This window comes from Geotrypetes seraphini, chromosome 3, assembly GCF_902459505.1.
Source record: "Geotrypetes seraphini chromosome 3, aGeoSer1.1, whole genome shotgun sequence".
Taxonomy (NCBI): Eukaryota; Metazoa; Chordata; class Amphibia; order Gymnophiona; family Dermophiidae; genus Geotrypetes; species Geotrypetes seraphini.
In genome coordinates this window covers 345185502-345207362 of record NC_047086.1, presented here as the reverse complement: position 1 = coordinate 345207362, position 21861 = coordinate 345185502, and the positions used below count along the sequence as shown (strand labels likewise).

The window sequence follows — 21861 nt, the reverse complement described above, 5'->3', positions numbered from 1 at the left end:
CTGATTAAGGTAGAAGTCTGATACTACCTCATTTAGAAACCTAGGATGTGTGTAAAAAAAATAATCTATTCTGATGAAATTTTGTATAAGGAGGATCTGCTATTAGCCCTATGGACAAGAGTAAGAAGACTAGAGAGGGCCTGGAGAAAACTCGTCAAAAGAGGAACACTATGCCAATTGAAGAAAACAAATAAAACAATACAAACTGGCAATAGCTGAAGCTAAAATAACTTATTACAATACCTTGATTGATCAGTCAAGGAACTCATCAGGGCTGCTATAAGCTTCTAGAAGCTGTACACGTTTGGGTGGCATTCACATGGGGTTCCATCAGGCAGGTCCTCTTTTAAAAGTGTGGCCCTCCTGGCTAAAGACCCCAATTTCTGACCCTTGTCCCAGGACTACTGTGAACCTCCTATCACAGGGAAGGCCTCAAAAAAGATCAGATTAATACCTGAAAATAATCTAGTGAAGAGCAGAGGAAAAGACACCTTCTCAACTCACTTGTAGAAGTTAAGACTGAAGATAGAGGTCACTGCCCAGGGAGACAAGGAGGCAGAGCTGATAAAAATAATTGATGCCTTCTACAATCCAGCTCTTGAGTTGGGTTACACTACCTATCTGTAAGGAATCATATGTTGTTTGCACAGGAATAGGTGTGATGTTAACATGGCAGATGTTGATTGGGGTATCCCTATTGCGGGGGTCTTCTAGAAATAGGGAGATCCTGGATTTTCTACAAGGAGAATTGTTCTAGCAGTTGGTAATGGAACCCATACGGGTTTCAGCCATAGTGGACTTGGTGCTTACAAACAGCAAATTGGTAGTACCACACAAGCTGATTCAAGTGCATCTGGAGGTTAACTTGGAATTTTGTGCCAAGGTCAGTCTACATTGATCCACTCAGGCCAATATTGATACCTTTGAATGGTCCCTTAATAGAGCCATTCCTGTGCAAACATACAATTCCTTACAGATGGGTTGTCTACCCCAATTCACAAGTTGGATTGTAGAAAGCATCAATCATTTTTCTCAACTCTGCCTCCTTTTCTTCCTGGACAGCGTCCTCTTTCTCTCTTCAGTCTTAACTTCTATAAGTGAGTTGAGAAGGTGTCTTTTCCTCTGCTCTGCCCCAGATTTGTTATTTTTGGGTATTAACCTGTTCTGGGAGAGCTCTGCCTGGGAGAAGGGTTAGATCAGGGCTGCCAAAGTTCAGTCCTCGAGATCTACTGGCAGGCCATGTTTTCAGGATATCCACAATGAATATGCATGAGAGAGAGATCTGCATACCAAGAAGGCAGTGCAGGCAAATCTCTCTCATGCATATTCATTGTGGATATCCTGAAAACCTGGCCAGCCAGTAGATTTCGAGGACCGGACTCGGGCAGCCCTGGGTTAGATGTTGGGGTCTGCAGTGTTTCTGATGTTACAGTGGATGATCATTTGGCATCCAATGATCACCACATGGTGTGGTTTAATATTAAGACAAAAGTAGAGAAGGCTCAGACAAAAGTAAAGGTTCTACACTTAAAAAATACTAACGCTGTTCAGATGGGAATTATGCCAAGGAATAGTCTGTATGGGAACATCTGAATGAAAGAAAGCAGTGGACAAAACTTAAAGGAGCTATTGTTAAGGGCAACAAACCATATTATAAGGAAAATAAGTAAAAGTAAGAGGAAAAGTAGCAGTTGAGAAGGTAAGCAAAAAGAGGTTAGCTTTCATAAACTGCAAAAGATCACACAAAGAGGAAGACAGACAAAAATATCTGGGAAACTTGAGAGGCTGGTCAAGTGGTAATAAAAGCAAAAATGCAAATGGAAGAAAAAAATAGCCGGCACAGTAAAATGGGGGCACAAGACTTTTTTTAGATATATTAGTGATAGGGAGAAGTGCAAAAGTGACATTGTGAGACTCAAAAGTGAAGGGGAGAAATATGTAGAAGCTGATGGAACAAGACTGGAACTTCTTAACAAATATTTCTGTTCCATGTTCAAAGCTGAAACACTGGGAATGGGACCACAGAAGACAAATGCAAATAGGGATGAAAGTGTAGTAGAGCCGGATCAATTGTCAGAGGATTGTGTTTGTGAGGAGCTAGCTAAACTAAAGATGGACAAAGCGAGGGGGCCAGATGGTGTATATCCGAGGATACTGAAGGAACTCAGGAAAGTTCTGGTGGCTCCGTTGGCTGATTTTTTCAATGCTTCTCTAGAGTTGGGAGTGGTATCGGAGGACTGGAGAAGGCAGATGTGGTCCCTCTCTACAAACGTGGAAATGAGGAAAATGTAGGGAACAGGCCGATAAGTCTGGCTTCTGTAGTAAATAAATGAATGGAAATGCTTTCAAAACAGAAAATAGTGCAGTTCCTGGAATCCAGTGGCTTAAAGGACCTGAGGCAAAATGGATTCACTAGAGACAGGTCTTGTCAGACAAATCTGATCAATTTCTTTGACTGGGTGACCAGAGAATTGGATAGGAGTGTGATAGATGTGGTATATTTAGATTTTAGCAAAGCCTTTGACAGTGTTCCACACAGGCGTCTAATAAATAGAGTGCCCTGTAAGGGCCTCAAAGTGATGGATTGGGTCAGGAACTGGTTGAGTGGAAGGCGACAGAGGCCGGTGGTCAATGGAAATCGCTCTCAGGAAAGAGATGTTCCAAAAATGGTGTGCCTCAAGATTTGGTTCTTGAGCCTGTTCTTTTTAACATTTTTGTAAGCGATATTGTTGAAGGGCTATAAGGTAAGATTTGCCTCTTTGCAGCAAAAATTTGCAACAAAGTATGGTATGAACAACACAAGGAAGGACATGAAGCATCTGAAATTTGACAGCTAAGAGTTAATGCTAAGAAGTGTGAGATTATATATTTGGGCTGTAAAAAACCCGAGGGAATGGCACAGTTTAGGGAGTGAAAAACATTTGTGCACAAAAGAGAAGTGGGACTTAGGTATGATAGCATGTGATGATCTTAAGTTGGCCAAATAGGATGAAAATGCAATGGCAAAGGCTTGAAGGATGCTAGGGTGCATAGGGAGAGGTTTGGTCAGTAGAAGAAAAGAAGTGATGATGCCCCTGTATAAGTTTCTGGTGAGACCTCATTTAGAATATTGTGTACAATTCTGGAGAACAAACCTTCAAAAAGATATAAACAGGATGGAGCCAGTCTAGAGGAAGGCTACTAAAATGGTCAGTGGTCTCTGTCATAAGGCATATGGGGACAGACTTAAAAATCTCAATATGTATACTTTGGAGGAACAGCGGGATAGGGGAGATATGATAAGAGATGTTTAAATACCTATGTAGCATAAACGCATATGAGGCAAGTCTCTTTCAATTGAAAGGAAGCTCCAGAATGAGAGTGCATAGGATGAAGATAAGAGGTGATAGGCTCAGGAGTAATCTAAGGAAATACTTTTTTACATAAAGAGTGATAAGATGCGTGGAAGAGTCTCCTGGTACAAGTGGTGAAGACAAAGACTGTCTCAGGGCCCAGGGTCACAAGAAGCAGCCACACACACACAGGGTTTTTTTTTGTTCATTTTATTTCTCTTCATTTCTACATATCTTTAAGAGTGGACTAACACAGCTGACACACCATTTCTCTCATGGTATAAATTAACTACTTACAACTTGCCTGCTGACTGAAGAATAAAATCTACTGGAAAAACAACACTTTCAAAATTTTTACCTTGCAGCTTTCTGCTTAATTCAAGTTTCTCCTGCTCTAAGCGCCTTATTCTCCTCTCATAAGCTTCTGTTGCTAAGCTGTCCTCCAAAGTTCTCTGAACATTGGCATCAAGGTCCATGGAGGTTGGTCCTGAGGTATCCCTTAGACAACTTCGGTCTGAAAGGATGCTAGAAAAGCATGAAGCAAAAATAAATAAATAAAATAAATCACTGATTATTTATATGGAAGAAAAATAACCCATTTCATCTGTCTCCTCAATTGCCTGTGGCAAGAAATTGTGTGAGACCTGTGACTGGCCCTCATTTATGGAACTCTCTCTCTCAAAATATAAGGAAATCTCTATTCATCCAGAAAGAGAAGGTATTTTTTTTCAACTTACTTTTCTAGTATATATGTTATCTACGAGTATGCTGTTATTTTATATATGTTTGCTTGCAAACCACTTGCATCAAATGCTATTTGGATTAGCAAGTTATAAATGTTGTAAATAAATTAAAAATTCACATTACCAAGAGTCATCAGTAATAACATTTTATTTATTGAAGATATCTATTTCCATGATGATATCGTAATACCATAACCATCAATATGGGACCACAGCAGCATCCTTGCTATTAGTTCTCCATTGGTTAGCAGTTCAATCTAGGACTGTTTTCAATATGCTTACGTTGGTGACCAAGCTATAAGAGGTGTGGGCCCTGGCTATTTGCTGTCCACATGGGAACAGTACACTGTGGTCATTGCAGCATTTAAGAAAAATTAGGTTCTTACCTCAATAATCTTTCTTGTAGATGTGTCTAGTAGTCCTGAATGTTAGGGTTATGTATCTGAACCAGCAAGTCACTCGCAGAATGCCGTCAGTCATCTTTGAACTCCGCCTCCTTCTGAGGAAGCTGCTCCTGCTCCCTCAGGTTGTACAAAAGCAATCAAGAAGCACTGTAATGACATAACTGGAAGAAGGGAAACTGCAGGGCAGGAACACTTCTGAGCAACATGCTTGCAGAGAAAAAAAATCTGAGAGGGCAGGAGCAGCTTCCTGGGAAGGAGGCGGAGTTCAAAGATGATAGATAGCATTCTGCAAGTGACTTGCAGATTCAGATGCATAACTCTAGCGTTCAGGACTACTAGACATATTGCACTAGAAAGACTGTTATTTGTGAGAGAACTTTCTCAGTGGTAGGCCCAGGGGTGTAGCATCCCTTCCTTTAGATTAAGAGGCAGGAATCCAATTATCTGGCCTATACAAAAAGTAAAAAATGGCAGTTTCCAAATGATGAGTCAGGCAGTGTGATGTATGTGGAGAAAGAATGCTTCGCTATAATAAAATGATGAGATGGATAATTACAGTTTGTCAGTAGGCAAAGCTTTGTTTTTAATGTTATTTTACTGTGCACATTGGGCTACTTTTCTGTTTATTCAGACTTTCTATACTTGAAAAATCAGGTCAAAGCGGGGTACAATATCAATAAAATCTTAAAATAAAAGAAATGAAAGCTAATAAAATGGGACATCATTAAAATATTTGCTCAGGATGGAGGAGTTGGAGCCTTGACCTTCTTTTATTAGTCAGATCTCTAGTAGTCATATCAGTTCCTAATATAATACAGTATTTTACAATATTGTGCTACCATAATGAAAACTAAATTTACTTACCAGTTACTTGTATATGTAAAACCAACAAATGGCAGGTGATGACCAGAAAATGCTGTGTGCGAGGGAGGAGGCATTGTCTCCTGCAATACAAAGGGATTCTTGTTTAAACCATGGCAATCTGAAGCATATTTTCCTGAACCAGATATTTATTAGCCTAGCTTGAGTATAAATCAGGTAAGGAATTGCTCCTTTTTTCTTTTTTTTTTTTTGCTACTTGCTACTTTGAACTTAAAAGCAAACAGCTTAGCAACACTATCTAGCTTGAGAGCACCTGCATTTCTAAGACATTCAACAGGCAAATCACTAATGTCTACTTAATATCAAAAAGTACAGCGCTGCATACAGCCTTCAGTGCTACAGAAGTATTTAATAGTAGCAGTAATGGAAAAGTGAATAGGTTACCATCCTATTTGGCAAACTCCAAAGTTATGCCTACCATTGTTTTCAATGTGGCTCGCTGAATGGCTGACATAGCCAACCTTGCTACTAAAATTTTAGTAGCCTGCAAGCTACTTTGCAATATCAACCTTTCAGTCTCATCATAGTTCTGTCTTTCTCAATTCTCTACTTATGAACATTAAGGGCTCCTTTTACAAAGGTGCATTAGGGCCTTAACGCGCGGAATAGCGTGCGCTAAAATGCCCCGCGCACTAGCCGCTACCACCTCCTCTTGAGCAGGCGGTAGTTTTTCAGCTAGCGTGCGCTAATCCGGTGTAAAAGGAGCCCTAAATCTTGGATCAGGGTGAGGCATGTTGAAAATAAAGACTTGTGAAGTACATAGAAAACGGCAGTGTCTCTACAGAGACAAATTCTGCACCTTAATGTGCTGCTCCTAAAGCCACTACTTTTATGAAACAGGTAGAGAGCATTCTCGTCTCCGATAGTGTCCTAACAAAGATCCTCTGGCAAAATCATATTTCTGTATTCCTACAGCATGGAAGATAAGCACATAGAATCATTGAGGGAGAGGAATAGATTATGGAACTTAGTACAGTGGTGCCTCACACAACGAACTTAATTCGTTCCAGGAGCAAGTTTGTTATGCGAAAAGTTCGTTATGTGAAACGCGTTAAGAGCAGTGACTAACGACTGCCTGCAGTGCCTGTGCGGAAGGATGCAATACATCGGCAGCGATCGTGGAAGCTCGGGCGACTTCGTTGTGTGAAACAAAGTTCGTTGTATGAATCAAGACATGAAGTTCGTTGTGTGCAGCGTTCGCTGTGCGAGGCGTTCGTTATGCGAGGCACCACTGTAGTTGGTATGGATGGGCAGACTGGATAGGCAATATGGTCATTCACTGCTACCATTTTCTGTATTTCTATCTCCTCATTCCTTGATGATTCCTCTATCTCATGCAACTGTCATGTCAAATATTGTATTTTACAACAGAGCTTTCCAAATTACAGGTTGGGATCCCATATGGGGTAGTGATAGAACCTCAGGGGGGGAGGAATGAGGGTCAAACAATTTTATTTAGCCATAATCATGGTGTCACAGCAATAAAGTTTGATAAACACTGCTTTACGGTGGCCATCCAACTACAAGACAAAGATTAAGGTATGAGGAGACAAACCATTAACTCACTAAATCCTCCTCACTGGGAACCAGAACAAGAATGGAAGTGTGAACCAGTCCTGAGGAAAGCAGAAGACATGAATGGAGGCAGGAAGCCAAGAGTAGCACAGCTGTGTTTGTTAGACTCCTGAAATCAACAGTACCCTTATACTGGCACTAGCCTCTCTGAAATATCACTTTACAATTTATTTCAGAAATATCATTGTTTATTATCTGATTACAAAATTAAAGGACTAAACATGCTACAAATGACCAGTTAATGTGTTTGCTGGTCAGAAAGAAAACTGTAAAATAACAGAAATAAATGGAGCCAAGGGAATGACGTGATCCGCAAAGCATGAATACACACAGTAAAAACTCCTGTGTAGCCCAGGTTAAGAGAAATCCTGAAAAGTGCATTTTAAGTAGCAGTGGCAGGGAACAGATAATATTGTGGGTTGGGAGTATGTCTGTTTGGAAGCATTTAGTGCAATTCAAGTCACTTTGTGAGGTCAGAGTAAGCAAATATGGCAACAATCCTGAAAGGAGAGTTGGTGGAAGATTTAGAGTAAGGAACGAACCCTTGGAGGCAGTATAAAAGACATGAAAAGATGGTTCAGAGAGCTCAAGCAAGAACTTTATAAGCAAAAAAAAGTAGATAGAGGCAATTTACAGAGCTATGTGTGAGGAAGTATCTGAACAGGGCGAGGCAGAAGATCATACACTATTACTGAATAGATTTGGAGGAGACAGGTCTTTCAGGGGTAGACTTGAACTGGTTTAGGCCATATTTTTCAAAACAAACTTTTAAAGATCATAATTAAATCATCAGACCTCAAAGAATTATCATTTTGTTTATGACCCCTATTTTGTTTAATGCTTTTCTGTCTCCTCTGGTGTCACTGATTCAGAATTTAGGTTTGAGCACTTGCTTTTATGCAGGTGATATCCAATGAGTGGTTGCTAGTATTTGCTAGTAATATCTGGTTCTCTCTGTTTCAAGTTGGTTTATCTCAAACTTGCTCAGATTGATCAATAGCTTATTAAACAAACTTTTCCTGAATCCAGAAAAATGTGAAATACTTTGGTCTTCTAGTACATGAGTATTTATAGTCCCCAGATTCAATGTTAACCTATGTCTGTTAAAGAAGTTATAACTTCCTTATGGGATGATTTAAGCTCTCATTGTGCCATTTATTTTGAAGATAGTTAAGACTTGTTTCTTTTTTTTGAAAGGAAAATTAGATCTTTGAGGCATTTTGTGGACAGGAGGGCAAAAAATGTAATTTTGCATGCGCTAGTTATAACAGGGATAGATTATTTTAGTTACTTATAGTTGAGGTTTCTGTAGTCTCAATTTAATCAATTGTAGCTGGTAGAAAATACAGCAATAAAGGCTTTTATATAATATCAAGGTGAGAGATCATGTGACACCCATTGCTCAGAGAACAGAATTGGTTGTGCATTGTGCCTCATATCAAGTATAAAGTTTTGCTGCTGGCCCTTCAGACTATAATTTCAGGTAGACCATTATATATCTTTCTCACTGTAAACGGAATTTCTTAGTTGACCCCTCTAATCTAAGAAACTAAAACCCTACTCTTAAAAAAACACATAAAACCTGTTTAACACGACCAGTTCCTTCCCTAACTCCAACTACCACACACTCCACCCATATCTAATCTAAAATGTTTCAAAGTACCCAACATGTTGCTCCTTAAGTTCTCGACAATTCTTATGTAATGCTACAACTCTAGTAACCTCCTGACAACTCTTGTGTAATCCGCCTTGAACCGCAAGGTAATGGCGGAATAGAAATCACTAATGTAATGTAATTGGCATCGTTCTTCCAGTAACGCAGCTTCCAGTAATGCAGTAGTAGTGACTTTTCTCTGGAATTTTTGTTACTGGATTTGAGGCTGGAGAATTCAGTTTAGAGATTTAAAAAATGATGAAATCATGGCCGTCTAGGCAATATTTTGATTGTTAATGAATTTTTTTGGGTCATGGGGAGGGAGGACCATGCTTTGAAGGAGGGTATATGTTTTATTTTCTCCTAGTGTGTTTTTTTTCTTATTATTTTTTACATTGTTATTTGGTTGAAAATTGTGCCATTTTGCAGCTCCTTCCTTTTGTGACATTTGCTATGTTTTAAATTTGGGGATATAGTAACATAGTAAATGACAGCAGATAAAGAACTGAATGGTCCATCCATTCTGCCCCATAATCACATGGATTACAATTTTATGATTAAATTAAAAATGTCTTTTTTTCTTTGTTATTTCTGGGTCATAGACCTTAGAAATCCACCTGATACTGTCCTTAAGTTCCCTCCAGTCTATCCAAACCATCTCCTTTGTGGGATTCAGACTGTGAAAGTTTGCTAATTCATATTCTGATTAGAGATCCTCTGTGTTCATCCCATGCTTTTTTGAATTCTGCCACTGTTTTCCTCTCCACCATCTCCTTCAGGAGGGCGTTCCAGGCATCCACCGCCCTCTCTGTGAAAATGAATTTCCTAACATTACTCCTAAGTCTACCACCTCTCAACCTCAATTTGTATCTGTTTTACCAATTTCCCTTCTCTGGAAAAGATTTGATCCTATATTAATATCTTTCAAATATTTAAATGTCTGAATCAAATTACCCCTGTCCCTCCTCTCCTCCATATACGTTGAGGTCTTTTAGCTTTTTCTCGTATTTCTTTTGGCGCAAATCCCGTACCATTTTCATAGCTGTTTTTGCACTTCTTATTGTAAACTGCCTTGATATATAATTTCTATGTGAAAGGCAGTATATTAAATTTATGAAATAAATAATAAATATATATGGAGTCACATGCAATTTTGTAGATGTCAGTTTTAAAAAGCACTAGTGAAAAAGTTACAATTTCATGTGGAAATCAACAGCTAACTTTAAATTTTGTGTAATATGTTATTTACCTACCTGGAATTTCTAGAAAATTATGCAAAAATCCACAAATTACTGAAATATGTTTAAGTACTCTGATAATAGATTTTGTGTGTTTCCATTGCATATTAATAGATTTCCAAGCAGATGTCACCATGGTGGCAAGGTGTGAAGGGATGAAGCTCCGCCGGGGCCACACCGAAATTTGCTAATACTACCTGCAAGCAGTATGATTTTTCCCTCACTTTACTACCCTCCCGTGCGGTGAAGATACTATGACCACATGATACAAGTTAGAAGCGTACCAGTTTGGAAACACCTGTTCAGGAGCTGTTGCAGGGAAGCACAGCAGCTCCCCAAGCACTTCTAAGATGGTGAAGGTAGCGAATTTGGAGAACCGCATGGCATCGACTCCGGCTGTTGTTGGAAAGAAAGATGGAGCTGAAGGGTAGCCTGATGCTAATGGCTTTGCTGACTTACTTGCCGGTCTGAGAACAGACATACTTACAATTCGCTTAAACATTCAACAGACGGTCTTGGACATTAAACAGGAGTTGCAGGAGGTCACTTGGCAACAGGAGGAAGTGGAGGCTTGAGTTGACGAGTTTGCAGAGGAGCTAGTGGATGTCCACTCTGATATAGAGGCCCTCTATGCTGGGGATTTGGTTCATTTTGCTCATTTACAGATGAGAATGGGGGTGAAATGGGGGAATATCTTTGCTTACAGTCAGTTAAAACATTACTGGGCCACTTTAGATTCTGTTCCCTTGAACATTCATATGGGAGCCCACCTATAGGACTTCTTTGGGGTGGAAAGGAGGGGATGAGATCACCGTATCCCTTCTCTACAAGGGATTAGCGAATGTTGGACCTGGTAAAGAGCTGAGCACTTACTGTAGGGGATGGAAATGGGATTTGCAGTTATTAAGAACCTGGGATTTGCTTGCTCAGCTAAAAAGCATCCCTGCCTTAATGCCCGATGCTTCCCTTCAGGAATGTTATTATAGGGTGTTGTATCAGGCCTACTTTTCACAAAAGCAGTTGTTTCATTGTGGGGGTGTCTCTAGTACGTTATGTCTTAAATGTGGACATACAAACTCACTGTACCAGACTCGAATATTTTAGACCTTCTTAGATATCAAACATTAAAGTACCAACAGTAAAAGGTCTCAAGAAATTTTTATAAACAATTCAGGCTAGCAGACCTCAGAAGTGCCTTACTGTATGTCTATTTTTCTTTAGAACACATACAGGTCAATAATGGCACCCATGGTCGTCATAGGCCTTTATATCATTTTTTATATTTTTTAACTTTTAGAACAATTTTTAACTTATCAGCAAATAACTTATCTTTTATCTACGCCGGTGGGGGTGGGCACCTAACAGACATAGGTTAACATTGAATCTGGGGACTATAAATACTCATGTACTAGAAGACCAAAGTATTTCACATTTTTCTGGATTCAGGAAAAGTTTGTTTAATAAGCTATTGATCAATCTGAGCAAGTTTGAGATAAACCAACTTGAAACAGAGAGAACCAGATATTACTAGCAAATGTTGGCCTTCTGGTGAGGCCCCTGCTTACTGGCACTTGTGTGCTGATCTCCATCAGTTGGCATGCTGGGAAGCAAGGGATTCCCGAAAAGGCAAATTACATTTTATGAAAGTGTGGGACACATATATCCAATGTCTGCATCAGAGAGGGCGAAGTCTTTTGTTGAATGTTATGTAATAGTTGATTGGGGGATATGGGTTGTTATGATATGGTGGGGAGGATGCCATGATGGGAGCTCTATAGGCTGTCATACTTAAAAACATAAGAATAGCATTACTGGGTCAGACCAACGGTTCATCAAGCCCAATAGCCCGTTCTCACGGTAGCCATTGGGTCACTAGTACCTGGCTAAAAGCCAAAGAGTAGCAACATTCCATGCTACAAATCCAGGGCAAACAGTGGCTTCCATGTCTTTCTGAATAACAGACTATAGACTTTTCCTCTAGGAAATTGTCCAAACTAACAATGTTGGGGGAGGCCTGATCCCTTCAGGGGCTTTTTTGTTATGAGTGCTGTTGGATCTGTTCTTTTATGTCATATTGGGGATGGTTATCTTTTGGGTGGGTAGGTTGGGGTGGGGGGTTGTTTTTCTTTCTATGCCTATTGATGACTGCACTAATTTGGTTGTATACATAGTACTTTGTATACTGTCACCCACAATATTGTTATTCTTTCACAAGAATTTGAGGAAGGGATTGTGGAACTCTTGCCATATGTAGCTGCCTACAGTTGTTTTACTCCAATATGCTTATTGTCCTGTTTTACATAGTCATCAATAAAAATTGTTTTTCCAAGTTTATTAATTTCTTGTTATACCTTCTATCCCAAGTATCTACAAAATAGTTAATACAGTAAAAGATTAAAAATGTAATCTAAAACATTGAGGAGGGTTGAAAGACCGTCTTGACTGACGAGTCCAGGAGGGAGGTAAAGTTACAATAGAATTAAAAAAGAAAAGGGTATGGGGAAGGATAGGTACAATACCGTATTTTACGCTCCATAAGACGCACCTGACCATAAGACGCACCCACTTGTAGAGGAGGAAAAACAAAACAAAAAAAAAATTCTGAACCAAATGGTGTGCCCTGTACCTTGTCCCCCCTTTGGTGGTCTAGTGGTAGGCCGGTACAGGGCACGTCTAGTGGTGGGCACGTGTAGTGTCAGTCGTCCCCCTGTACCTTTTTAAATCATCCCTCTCAGTACTTTTAAATCATCCACCCCCAGCACTTTTAGATCATCCCCCCGTACCTGGTGGTCCAGCATGTATCCCTCCCTCATTAGCAGTGCACAGGTCAGAAGCAAGCTTTCCATGCTCCTGCTTGAGCCTGCGCCGCTTTCTGAATGGCTGGTGTCAGGTCTCGCGAGAACTGATGGCAGCCATTTAGAAAACAGCGCGGGCCCAAGTGGGAACACGGAAAGCTTGCTCCTGACTTGTGCGCCGCTAGTGAGGGAGGGATACATGTTGGACAACCAGTTACTGCGACAACGACAGAGGAGGAGACGGCAGGCGGTCAGGTGTTTTAAAAAGTGCGGTGACGGCGAGTGGGTGTTTTAAAACGGTACAGAGTGTGGGGAGGGGGTAAAATTTGTACCTTCGCTCCATAAGACGCACCGAGATTTCCACTCGTGTGGAAAAAGTGGGTGGAAAAAGTGAGTCTTATGGAGCGAAAAATATGGTAGGCAATTTTCACTAATAGAATCTGAAAGAAAAAAAAATCTGAAAAACTTAAGAATAATAGTAGCATTCTGTATTGGGATTTACATTTTTTTTTAAAGCACAAAAGGTCCTAGGCATCTCTTCCAGCTGCAACTGTTGAAAGAACAGTGTGAAGAGGTTAGGAAGATAGTCATGCCTTCATGGAGAAGGTCAGCTTGGTATGGTTACAAGCTATGTTGTGCAGTGAAGAGGAACAGGAAAGAACGAGATGAAGTGGAGACGGTATTAAAGATCAGAGATGAAGGAGATGAGAAGACACAGCTTAGAGACAGCAGGATGAAAGACCCAAGAAAACAGCATCCATCATCACTGAGGCAACTACATTCACCCAAATACTTGACTGGAGCTCTAGAGTCTCTGAGCCTCCTCTTATTTGTACCATGACAACAGCAGAGATCAAAGCATTTCTAAGGTAAGCCCATAGCGGTTCCAGACTGCCCACGACACACCCATTCCATAGAAAGGTGTGTAAAAAAATGACAACTGAGGCTGCTGATCATATGTACAATCAGGAGAGGAGGGAACATTATATTAGGGGTCAGATGGTCAGGAGAGAATTCATGAGCCGAAACAGAAGCAAACGGCCTCTTTTCTGGATTTTGTTAAACATTAAATTAACTGCATAAGTGACATTTTAAAGACAATTATGTGGCTTTAGATGTAGATCAGAATATTTATACATTCAAATAAATATTACTTAATTTCTACAAATTTCAACTGCTATTTGATGTTTCTTCAGCCTTCACATGCTGAGGAAAGTGAGAACCTGTTTCCATCAAAAACACTTTGCTGTTCTTGTCCAATCCACCATCCTTTCCAGACTGGACTATTGCAACTCTATCTACCTAAGCCTAACAAAGAAAAACCTTCAAAGACTCCAGCAGATTCAGAATGTTGCTGCTAAGCTTATCTTCGCAAAAAAGCAAATTCGACCACGTCTCACCGCTTTTGTCCAAGCTTCACTTGGTTCCGATAATCTCCAGAGTCCACTTCAAATGTGCCTGCCTTACTTTCAAGATCCTAAACGGCATCCTCCCCCCCCCCCCCCTTTATTCCTCTTTCTTGGAACTCCTCTCACACTAATTCCACCAGATCCACCCAAAAACTGAAACTTTCCTTTCCCTCTCTAAAAGGCGTCTCCCTTGTAGGAAAATTAGGTTCCTCCCTCCCTTTTAGAATCACTGAGCTCTGGAACAATCTTACCTCCTCACTTAGGAATATGAGCTCCCTCCAACTCTTCCATAAACATCTGAAAACCTGGTTATTCTCAAAAATATAACTCTTCCTCCCTCTCTGTTTATTCTAGTCCTCTAAATTTCCTCTTCATCTTTCCCTCCACTGGAGTTCCTTTCCACCCTAATTCTTGTTAACCGTGTCGAGCTCTGCAAATGTTGAGATGATGCGGTATACAAACCTAAGGTTTAGTTTAGTTTAGTAAAACTTACTTTAAGCAATTTCTGAAGATAGATTTAGATTCAGCATGCAAAACTGAATAATTTGGTCACTAGTAGTTTGTAAAAGTTTGAAAAAATAAAAATCTACCCATAAAATTGACATGTCCTACCAGTGGGAGAGTTGTCAATGAAAACAGGACCAAACATGCATCAAGTTAGGGGACCGGGAGAATCACTCCAGGTGTAACACCAGAATATGTGGTCTCCCAGAACTACAACAATATGCAGATATGAAAAAGGTGGTTCAAAACATTGGTGCTGACTTACTGGATTCAACTCCAGTAGGTGTAGAGAGGGTGCACTGTAGCCTGGGAGTACCTAGAGCAACAGAGCCAGAGATGTAGTAGCTTGCTTGACCTCCTTTGAAACATAGCAAGTTGTAGTGGCTCAGATAAGGAAGCAAAAGACTCAAGACTATAAGCTGCTTTCAATTCTAAACTCCAACCCACTTGCTAAGCACTCATACCTGTCTTAACATTCCCTCGGTAGTTTTCCCACCTGAGCACTGTGTAAAGATGCACCTCTTTGTCCAGTTTGTCTGTCTTAACTAAGTTGTAAGCTTATTTTGGTGTACAGTGCTGCGTAAGCCTGTTAGCACTAGAGAAATGGAAGGGCTGTGAATTGGAGGTCTTTCAGAATTTGGCACCAACTACAATTCAAAGAAAAATGGACATGAAAGATTTGATGCAGTTTCTGTAACAGAGCCATATGCTACAGGTGGCTTTACCCTTTTGCCATTTTATTTATGGTAAATGGATCAGACACAAGTGCGACCAGCAAATCAGCAGCTTGGGACATTTGCCAGGGGGTCTTAGAGGGGCTGAAGAAAGTGAAAAAGCCAGATGGGAACAAATGTCTGACAAGAGAGGCTACAAACTGGCAGAGAACTGCTGCCAAGGGCAAGAGATTGTTACCACCTGGGACATAAAGAAGAAGAAAAGCAGGTAGCAGGCCAGTATTGCCGAGATGCATTCTATAAATTGCAGATGGCATAGGACAGAGAGGGTAACTTGAAAACTAGTTATATTTGCCATTTCTGGAACTTGTAGTACTGGCTATATAATGAAAATGGAGGGAGAAATGTATGCTTGAGATAGTTGATTGTGGGAAACAATGATGAGCTGGGCAATAACAAGTAGAGATGGTTGCAGCAAGAATGGGAAAGATTTTTTGGGGTGTTATAGGTAGAGGGTGAGAGTTGGCCACTGCACGATCTGTAGTTTCATCAGAAGTTGGCCCATGAGGAAAGGAGGTAATGGGCAGGGGAGGCGAGTTAAGTAGCTTAGTCTTAGGGAAGGGGAGGATGGACCATTTGACCTTTATCTGTCATCATCATCATCATCATAATAATTTATTTTGTATACCGCCATACCCAGGGAGTTCTAGGCGGTTCACAGCAGTTAAACAAAAATACATACATTAAAATCATTGAAGTTAACAGTTAGAAGGGAACAATATAAGAAAGGGGAAGGAAGGGTTGCAGGCCATAAGGGGAGGGGAAAGCAGTCATAAGGTAGTAGTGAAGAGGGAAGGTAGTAATAGATAGTAATAGTAAAATGCATTAAGAGTTCAGTCTATGGAATAGGTGCGTTTTGAGCTGCTTTTTGAAGTCAAGATAGGAGGGGGCATCAAGTACAATTTGGGGGAGCCATGGATTGAGTTTAACCTTTTGAAATGATAGTTTTAGTGAGGGAAAGGCAAACAGGAATTCTGCGGGAGCTCTTATTGTTGTAATTCAAATTGAAGTGTGGGTTAAGATAACTCGGTGACATTCCCAATACTGTTTTGTAGCAGATGCATGAGAACTTGAACAGGACTCTGGATTCGAATGGTAACCAGTGTAGTTTATGGTAGAAAGGGGTGATGTGTTCCCATTTATTCAAGCTAAAGATGAGGCGGATGGCGGTATTCTGAATCAGTTTCAGTTTCCTGATGGTTTTCTTAAAGGCGCCCAGGTATATGATATTGCAGTAGTCAAGGATGCTGAGAATGGAGGATTGTACTAACAGTCTGCCCCATCCGCAGCATCCATTATCTCCTCCTCATGTTTCTATGTGAGCTATATAAATCTCCTGATGCACTTCTCTTCTAAATCATATTTTTACATCTAATATTTTTCAAATCTGGGATTAGCAAATGACTACACTATTAAGTACAGAAAGCATCCTACTATACAGGATCAAATAATGAGATTCCAAAAATTCATACCAAGCACTCTAAATTCAAATATTATATGACATCAAAAATAGTGTTTATAGATTTTCCATTAAACATGTACCGAAGTCCAACATTCCTACCAACCAGAGGAAGCACTCCACAAACCCTGTATGTCTGTAGCTTTATGGGTTCCACCTGGAAAAACAATGCTGTGCCAATAAAAAAGCTCAGCCAGTTCAGAAGCATTATGCATGCAATATACAATGGAAATTTAGGCTAATAAAAATATCTTTGACCAGAAGCTGCTAATCTATATTTCATGTACTGCTTTGTATCAAAGAATCATTCCAATCCAGCCAAGAGTTGGACAGACTTCCCTTTACCTAGTACTAAAGTTTCTTACTCTTTACGAGGAACAACTCGGTTAATTTTACTATTCTTTTGGTCTATTTCTTTTCTTTAAATTTGAATTGTTAAAACTCAATTATTACTTTGCTCATTGGTTCTATATGCAAAGAGAAACTACCTTAACTAGTTATTGGTCTGTTCTATAGAAAAAAAAATGAAACATGGAATGCTTAATATATGTTAAAAGGAATTCTCTCCTAAGAATAAAAAACCTTTCATAAAGTAAGCCCATAACATTTTTTTGGAGGGTGCCTTCACAACACATTATGGAACAAAAAGATACTCCAAATGCAACTGTATCATTAATTAGGTCTATAACGAGAAGAAAATATGTTGAGAAGAAAAAGCTGAGACAACAGATGGATACTTACTGAACTTTTAAGACAGTCGTCATCTACGTCAAAGTTCGACGTATCTGTGGGGCTGCTGACTTCCGGGATATAAGGTGCTTCACAGTTCCGAATATTCTCCCAATCAATGCCAGCAAAGAATGGGTGCTTTTTGAAGTCGTCTATCCCATTCTGTCCAAGCCGGTGCTCCCGGCTGCAAATGAGCCGACGCATAAGGTCCTTTGCATTGTCAGAGACATCTGCCAACTGAACAGGAAACTGGAACCTTTCCTTTATAACAAAGAAAGCAATCCTATTTACAACATATTTACACCTTGATAAATTTACAATTTATAAGTGTTATTACTGAATATTGAATGACTTGCTGGATGGGGTAGGGACTACAACCTGGTTTAGTGACTACAGTACGCTGCTTTCAATCAAATAAATATTGGAATGTGAAAAATGTTGTGGATGGAAAATTCAGCAGACTGGCTGAAATAAGAAAATAATAATTACACAGACGCATTTGCTTTCTTAGCACACTTCAGAAACATTAAGATCTGCTATGGGGGGATGAGGGAGGAAGAACAAAAACAGATTTTATAAAAACTGGAGATGAGAATCTATACATGTTTTGCGAGAACCCGAGTTTCACAATTATTTTATATTCTACAAATAACAGTGTAGTATAGCTGAGCATTTACAATACAAGTTGTTTGCTAGGCTACAAGACCAGGCTTGGATTTAAGCATAGGCAACTGCCTCTAGTGTAGAATTCTTACAAGCGTCAGAGCACTGTCTCTGCTGACATGCAGCCATCTGGGCCCACCACCATACAAAGGGCATGGCAAGGAACTGCATTGCATCACAGGGCCTGTGACTTCACTTCTGCTCTGAGGCCCCACATTGAATACTCCTGTAACCAGCAGGGTAAGCAGACATCAGCAGCAAAGCCTGAAGTTAGTGTTGGTGGAGGGGGGCATATGGACAGAAGAGTTGGGTGGGAGCTCCTGTGGCCAATAATTTTGGAGGATGGGATTTCTTCTTGCCATTCACTATACAAATCCATAAATAATTTTTCAATGAAGGGGAGCTGCCTATGGGGAGCAAAATTTTTAATCCAGTCCTGCAGAAGACCCAGGCAGACCGATGTTTCTAACACGCATGTCTTTTTAACTCCTTCCTCCCAAATATATTTATAAATTCTTATCAAATATATCGCTGCCAACATCTGAAAACATCCATTCGCACGGTAAAGGCTACCCAACTGCTTTATAAAGTTTACTTGGAGCCCTAGAGGAAAAAATCACAGCATGGCAAAAAAGCATCAAATCCCTCTACGAAAGCTTAGCAAAAGTAAAGGAAACAAAACCAAACCCACGATCATTATCATCTCCCTGGTTCACAGAAGCCTTGAGAACAAAAAACAGGAAAGTCAGAAATGCAGACAAAACATGATGCTGAATGCAAAGCACGGAGGACAAATCTACCTTGAAAAAGCTCCTAGAAGACAACAAACTAGCACACGTTTTCAAGTTTATTTATACCGCCTATCAAGGTTATCTAAGTGGTTTTACAACCAGGTAAGTCTAAAAAGGCCCATTAGTGACCTACGAAGACCTAAAAACCATAGTAGACGCTCTAAACCCCACAAACTCTATCCTTGATCCATGACCCTTTTCCACTCTTCTATCAGTCAAAGATGTCTTCTAGAATCCATCTTACCACTGATAAATGAGTCCTTTCTGTCAGGAGTGATTCCACAGAGTTGGAAATCCACAGTAATCAGATCACTGCTAAAGAAACCTACATTAGATCCAGACAACCCGAGTAACTTTAGACCTGTCTCAAATCCTGGAAAAGGCAGTACTTATACAATTACAAGATTTCATAGAAAAAACAGATTCCCTCTCTTCCTACCAATCAGGTTTTAGGAAACATCACAGCACAAAAAAAGTCATATTAGACATCATAGATGACTGCTGGAAATTTCTGGACAAAGGGGAAGACGTATTACTGATCCTTTTAGAACTAAGTGTCCCCTTTGACACTATAGACTACTCTCTTTTCTTGTCCAGACTGAAGTACATTAGAATCTGTGATATTGCACTGAAGTGTTTCTCCTTCTTAAATGGGAGATCTCAGAGAGTACTGCTAGGACAAACCATATCTAAACCAAAACCACTTAACTATAGAGTACCACAGGGTGACCTACTATCTCCACTATTTTTCAACATATATGTCAGATCAGTGATTAACATCACACAAAAACATCAAATTTGAATCCACTCATTTGCAGATGACATCCAACTCTACATCGAAATGAACAAATAAAAAAAACTCCAGAGCTGTTTATCTGAAATAAAAGATTGGATGACCATAAACAAACTACAGCTAAACACATCAAAAACAGAACTCCTTTGAGTACACAAAGAAAAGTGTGCGTCTATGCCTCTCTTGGGGAAATAACACCCTCGCAGCCAAAGATAGCGTCCGCAGCCTAGGAGTATTACTGGACTCAAGTCTATCACTCACAGACCACTTCTCCCAAATAGTATCAATCTACTATCTCTGCCAGCTCCAGAACATCCGTGCATACTTCTCAGAACCAAAATTTGCCCAACTACTGTATGCTTTTCTGTTGTCTCGCATGGACTATTGTAATACATTACTAGTAGGTCTATCTGCCAAAAACCTATCCTGCCTCAAATGTGTGCAAAATGCTGCAGTCCGCTTATTAAAAAACGTGAGCATCTGTGACCAAGTCACACCTGCGCTAGCAACGGTCCATTGGCTACCTATCAAGAAACATTGCATCTTCAAAGCACTAGTCCTGGCATTCACACCATTTCAGAAAGTGGTACCAGGCTATATGATTCCCAAGCTAACAATCCAAAACCCAAGACGCACATTTAGATCCCAAAAAGAAAGACAACTGTCCCTACCCCCTGGACATGTGCTCAAAACAGAATCAGCCTGAAGACACGCCTACTCACATTTCATGCCCAAACTATGGAACTGGGTCCCCCAAACTATTAGAGAACTAGACGACCTATGGAGCTTTAGGAAGGCCTCGAAAACCTTCCTATTTCATCACAAACCTAGCTCCATGAAAAGACCAAGTTTTAAAGAACCCTAATAGTCTCACCATTTAGACCATTATCTAAGTCCCGCACCAAAGTATGCATTGCAAATTACTGTATCTTGGATGTTTATACCTACTGTACTTCGACTTGTACTACTCTTTTCCTATTACATCTTGTTCGTATTATCTTGACCATTCTGTGTATGTATTCCTGTAACCTGTTCTGGGCTCTTTTGGGAGGATGGGCTGAATGAATGGATAACTATCCTCTTTTGCCTTGATGTATAGATCAAGAGTTTATTTTTTAAGCTTAGACTATTAAGGTATATTAGGTCTTACTTTAACGAATATCATTTCCGAATTCTTGTCATTTTTAATACTTGAAACTTGACTACTATAATTTTTTACACTCTGGAGTTTCAGTTATTAAAAAAAAAATTTCAGCTTTTGCAAAGCACTACTGCTAAATATACTCCCCTTGTTAATTCAGCTTCACTAAAAATTCGAGCCTGAATCATATTTGAAGAACAACGCTTGTATGTTTTCTTAAAATGTTGCAAGGTTCTGCCCTGGAAAATCTTTATCATTTAGTAGTTCTCCCAGCTTTTAGGGGCTCTTCCTGCTACTGGAATTCATGTTTGCTTAGTTCTCTTTAGTGAAGGGTATTCATTATAAACATGTTTGGAATAGTTCATTTTCTTTCCAAGCAACCAGTATTTGAATGGTTTATCACTGCAAATTAGATTGCTATCTTAATTTTTCCCCCCTTTTACGAAGCCACATTAGGTTTTTTGTTTTAATCGCTGACCGCAGCGGTATTAACTCCGATGCTCATAGAAATTCTATGAGCGTAAGAGTTAATACCGCCGCAGCTGGCAATTAAAAAAAAAAAATACTAACGCGGCTTCGTAAAAGGGGGATTTGTTCTTTTCACAGGCACCTGAAAACTGCAATTTTTTTTAAAAACAGGACAAAATGTGGGTTAATTTCTTTATTTTGACTATACAGCAATTTACTTTAGCATGTTAGTTATACGATTTATTGCTGTAATTTCCCAGTAATCTATACTGGTTTCTTAATATGTAAGCCACCTTGAACCAATGTGAGAAAAGGCACAGAACAAAAGATATTTCAATCTATAAACTTAGAATATCCCCTCCATTAACACTTAAAAATAAGTTTCTATTACAAAGATGCTCCTCTTTAATGACAACAGGTAGCTAATTCAAACAAGTCTCCTATGCTTCAGCTAAGTCACATAGTTAGCTCTTAAGAACATAAGAAGAGCAACGGTCCATCTAGCCCAGTATCTTGTCTTCGTGGAGGCCAATCCAAGTCATAAGTA

The 21861-nt window shown here is 39.8% G+C and overlaps 1 protein-coding gene across 2 annotated transcripts in view; it reads right to left on the bottom strand.

Moving 5' to 3' along the window:
- The window catches only part of CDC42BPA (CDC42 binding protein kinase alpha), a 488866-nt gene that overhangs the window by 227171 nt on the left and 239834 nt on the right, over window positions 1-21861 (bottom strand). For both annotated transcript variants that reach the window (XM_033938547.1, XM_033938546.1), the window contains exons 8-10: window positions 17471-17719; window positions 5344-5423; window positions 3691-3857 (exon numbers count right to left, since the gene is read on the bottom strand). In XM_033938547.1, coding sequence (XP_033794438.1) covers window positions 3691-3857; window positions 5344-5423; window positions 17471-17719 — 496 coding nt within the window. The remainder of the gene's footprint in view (window positions 1-3690; window positions 3858-5343; window positions 5424-17470; window positions 17720-21861) is intronic.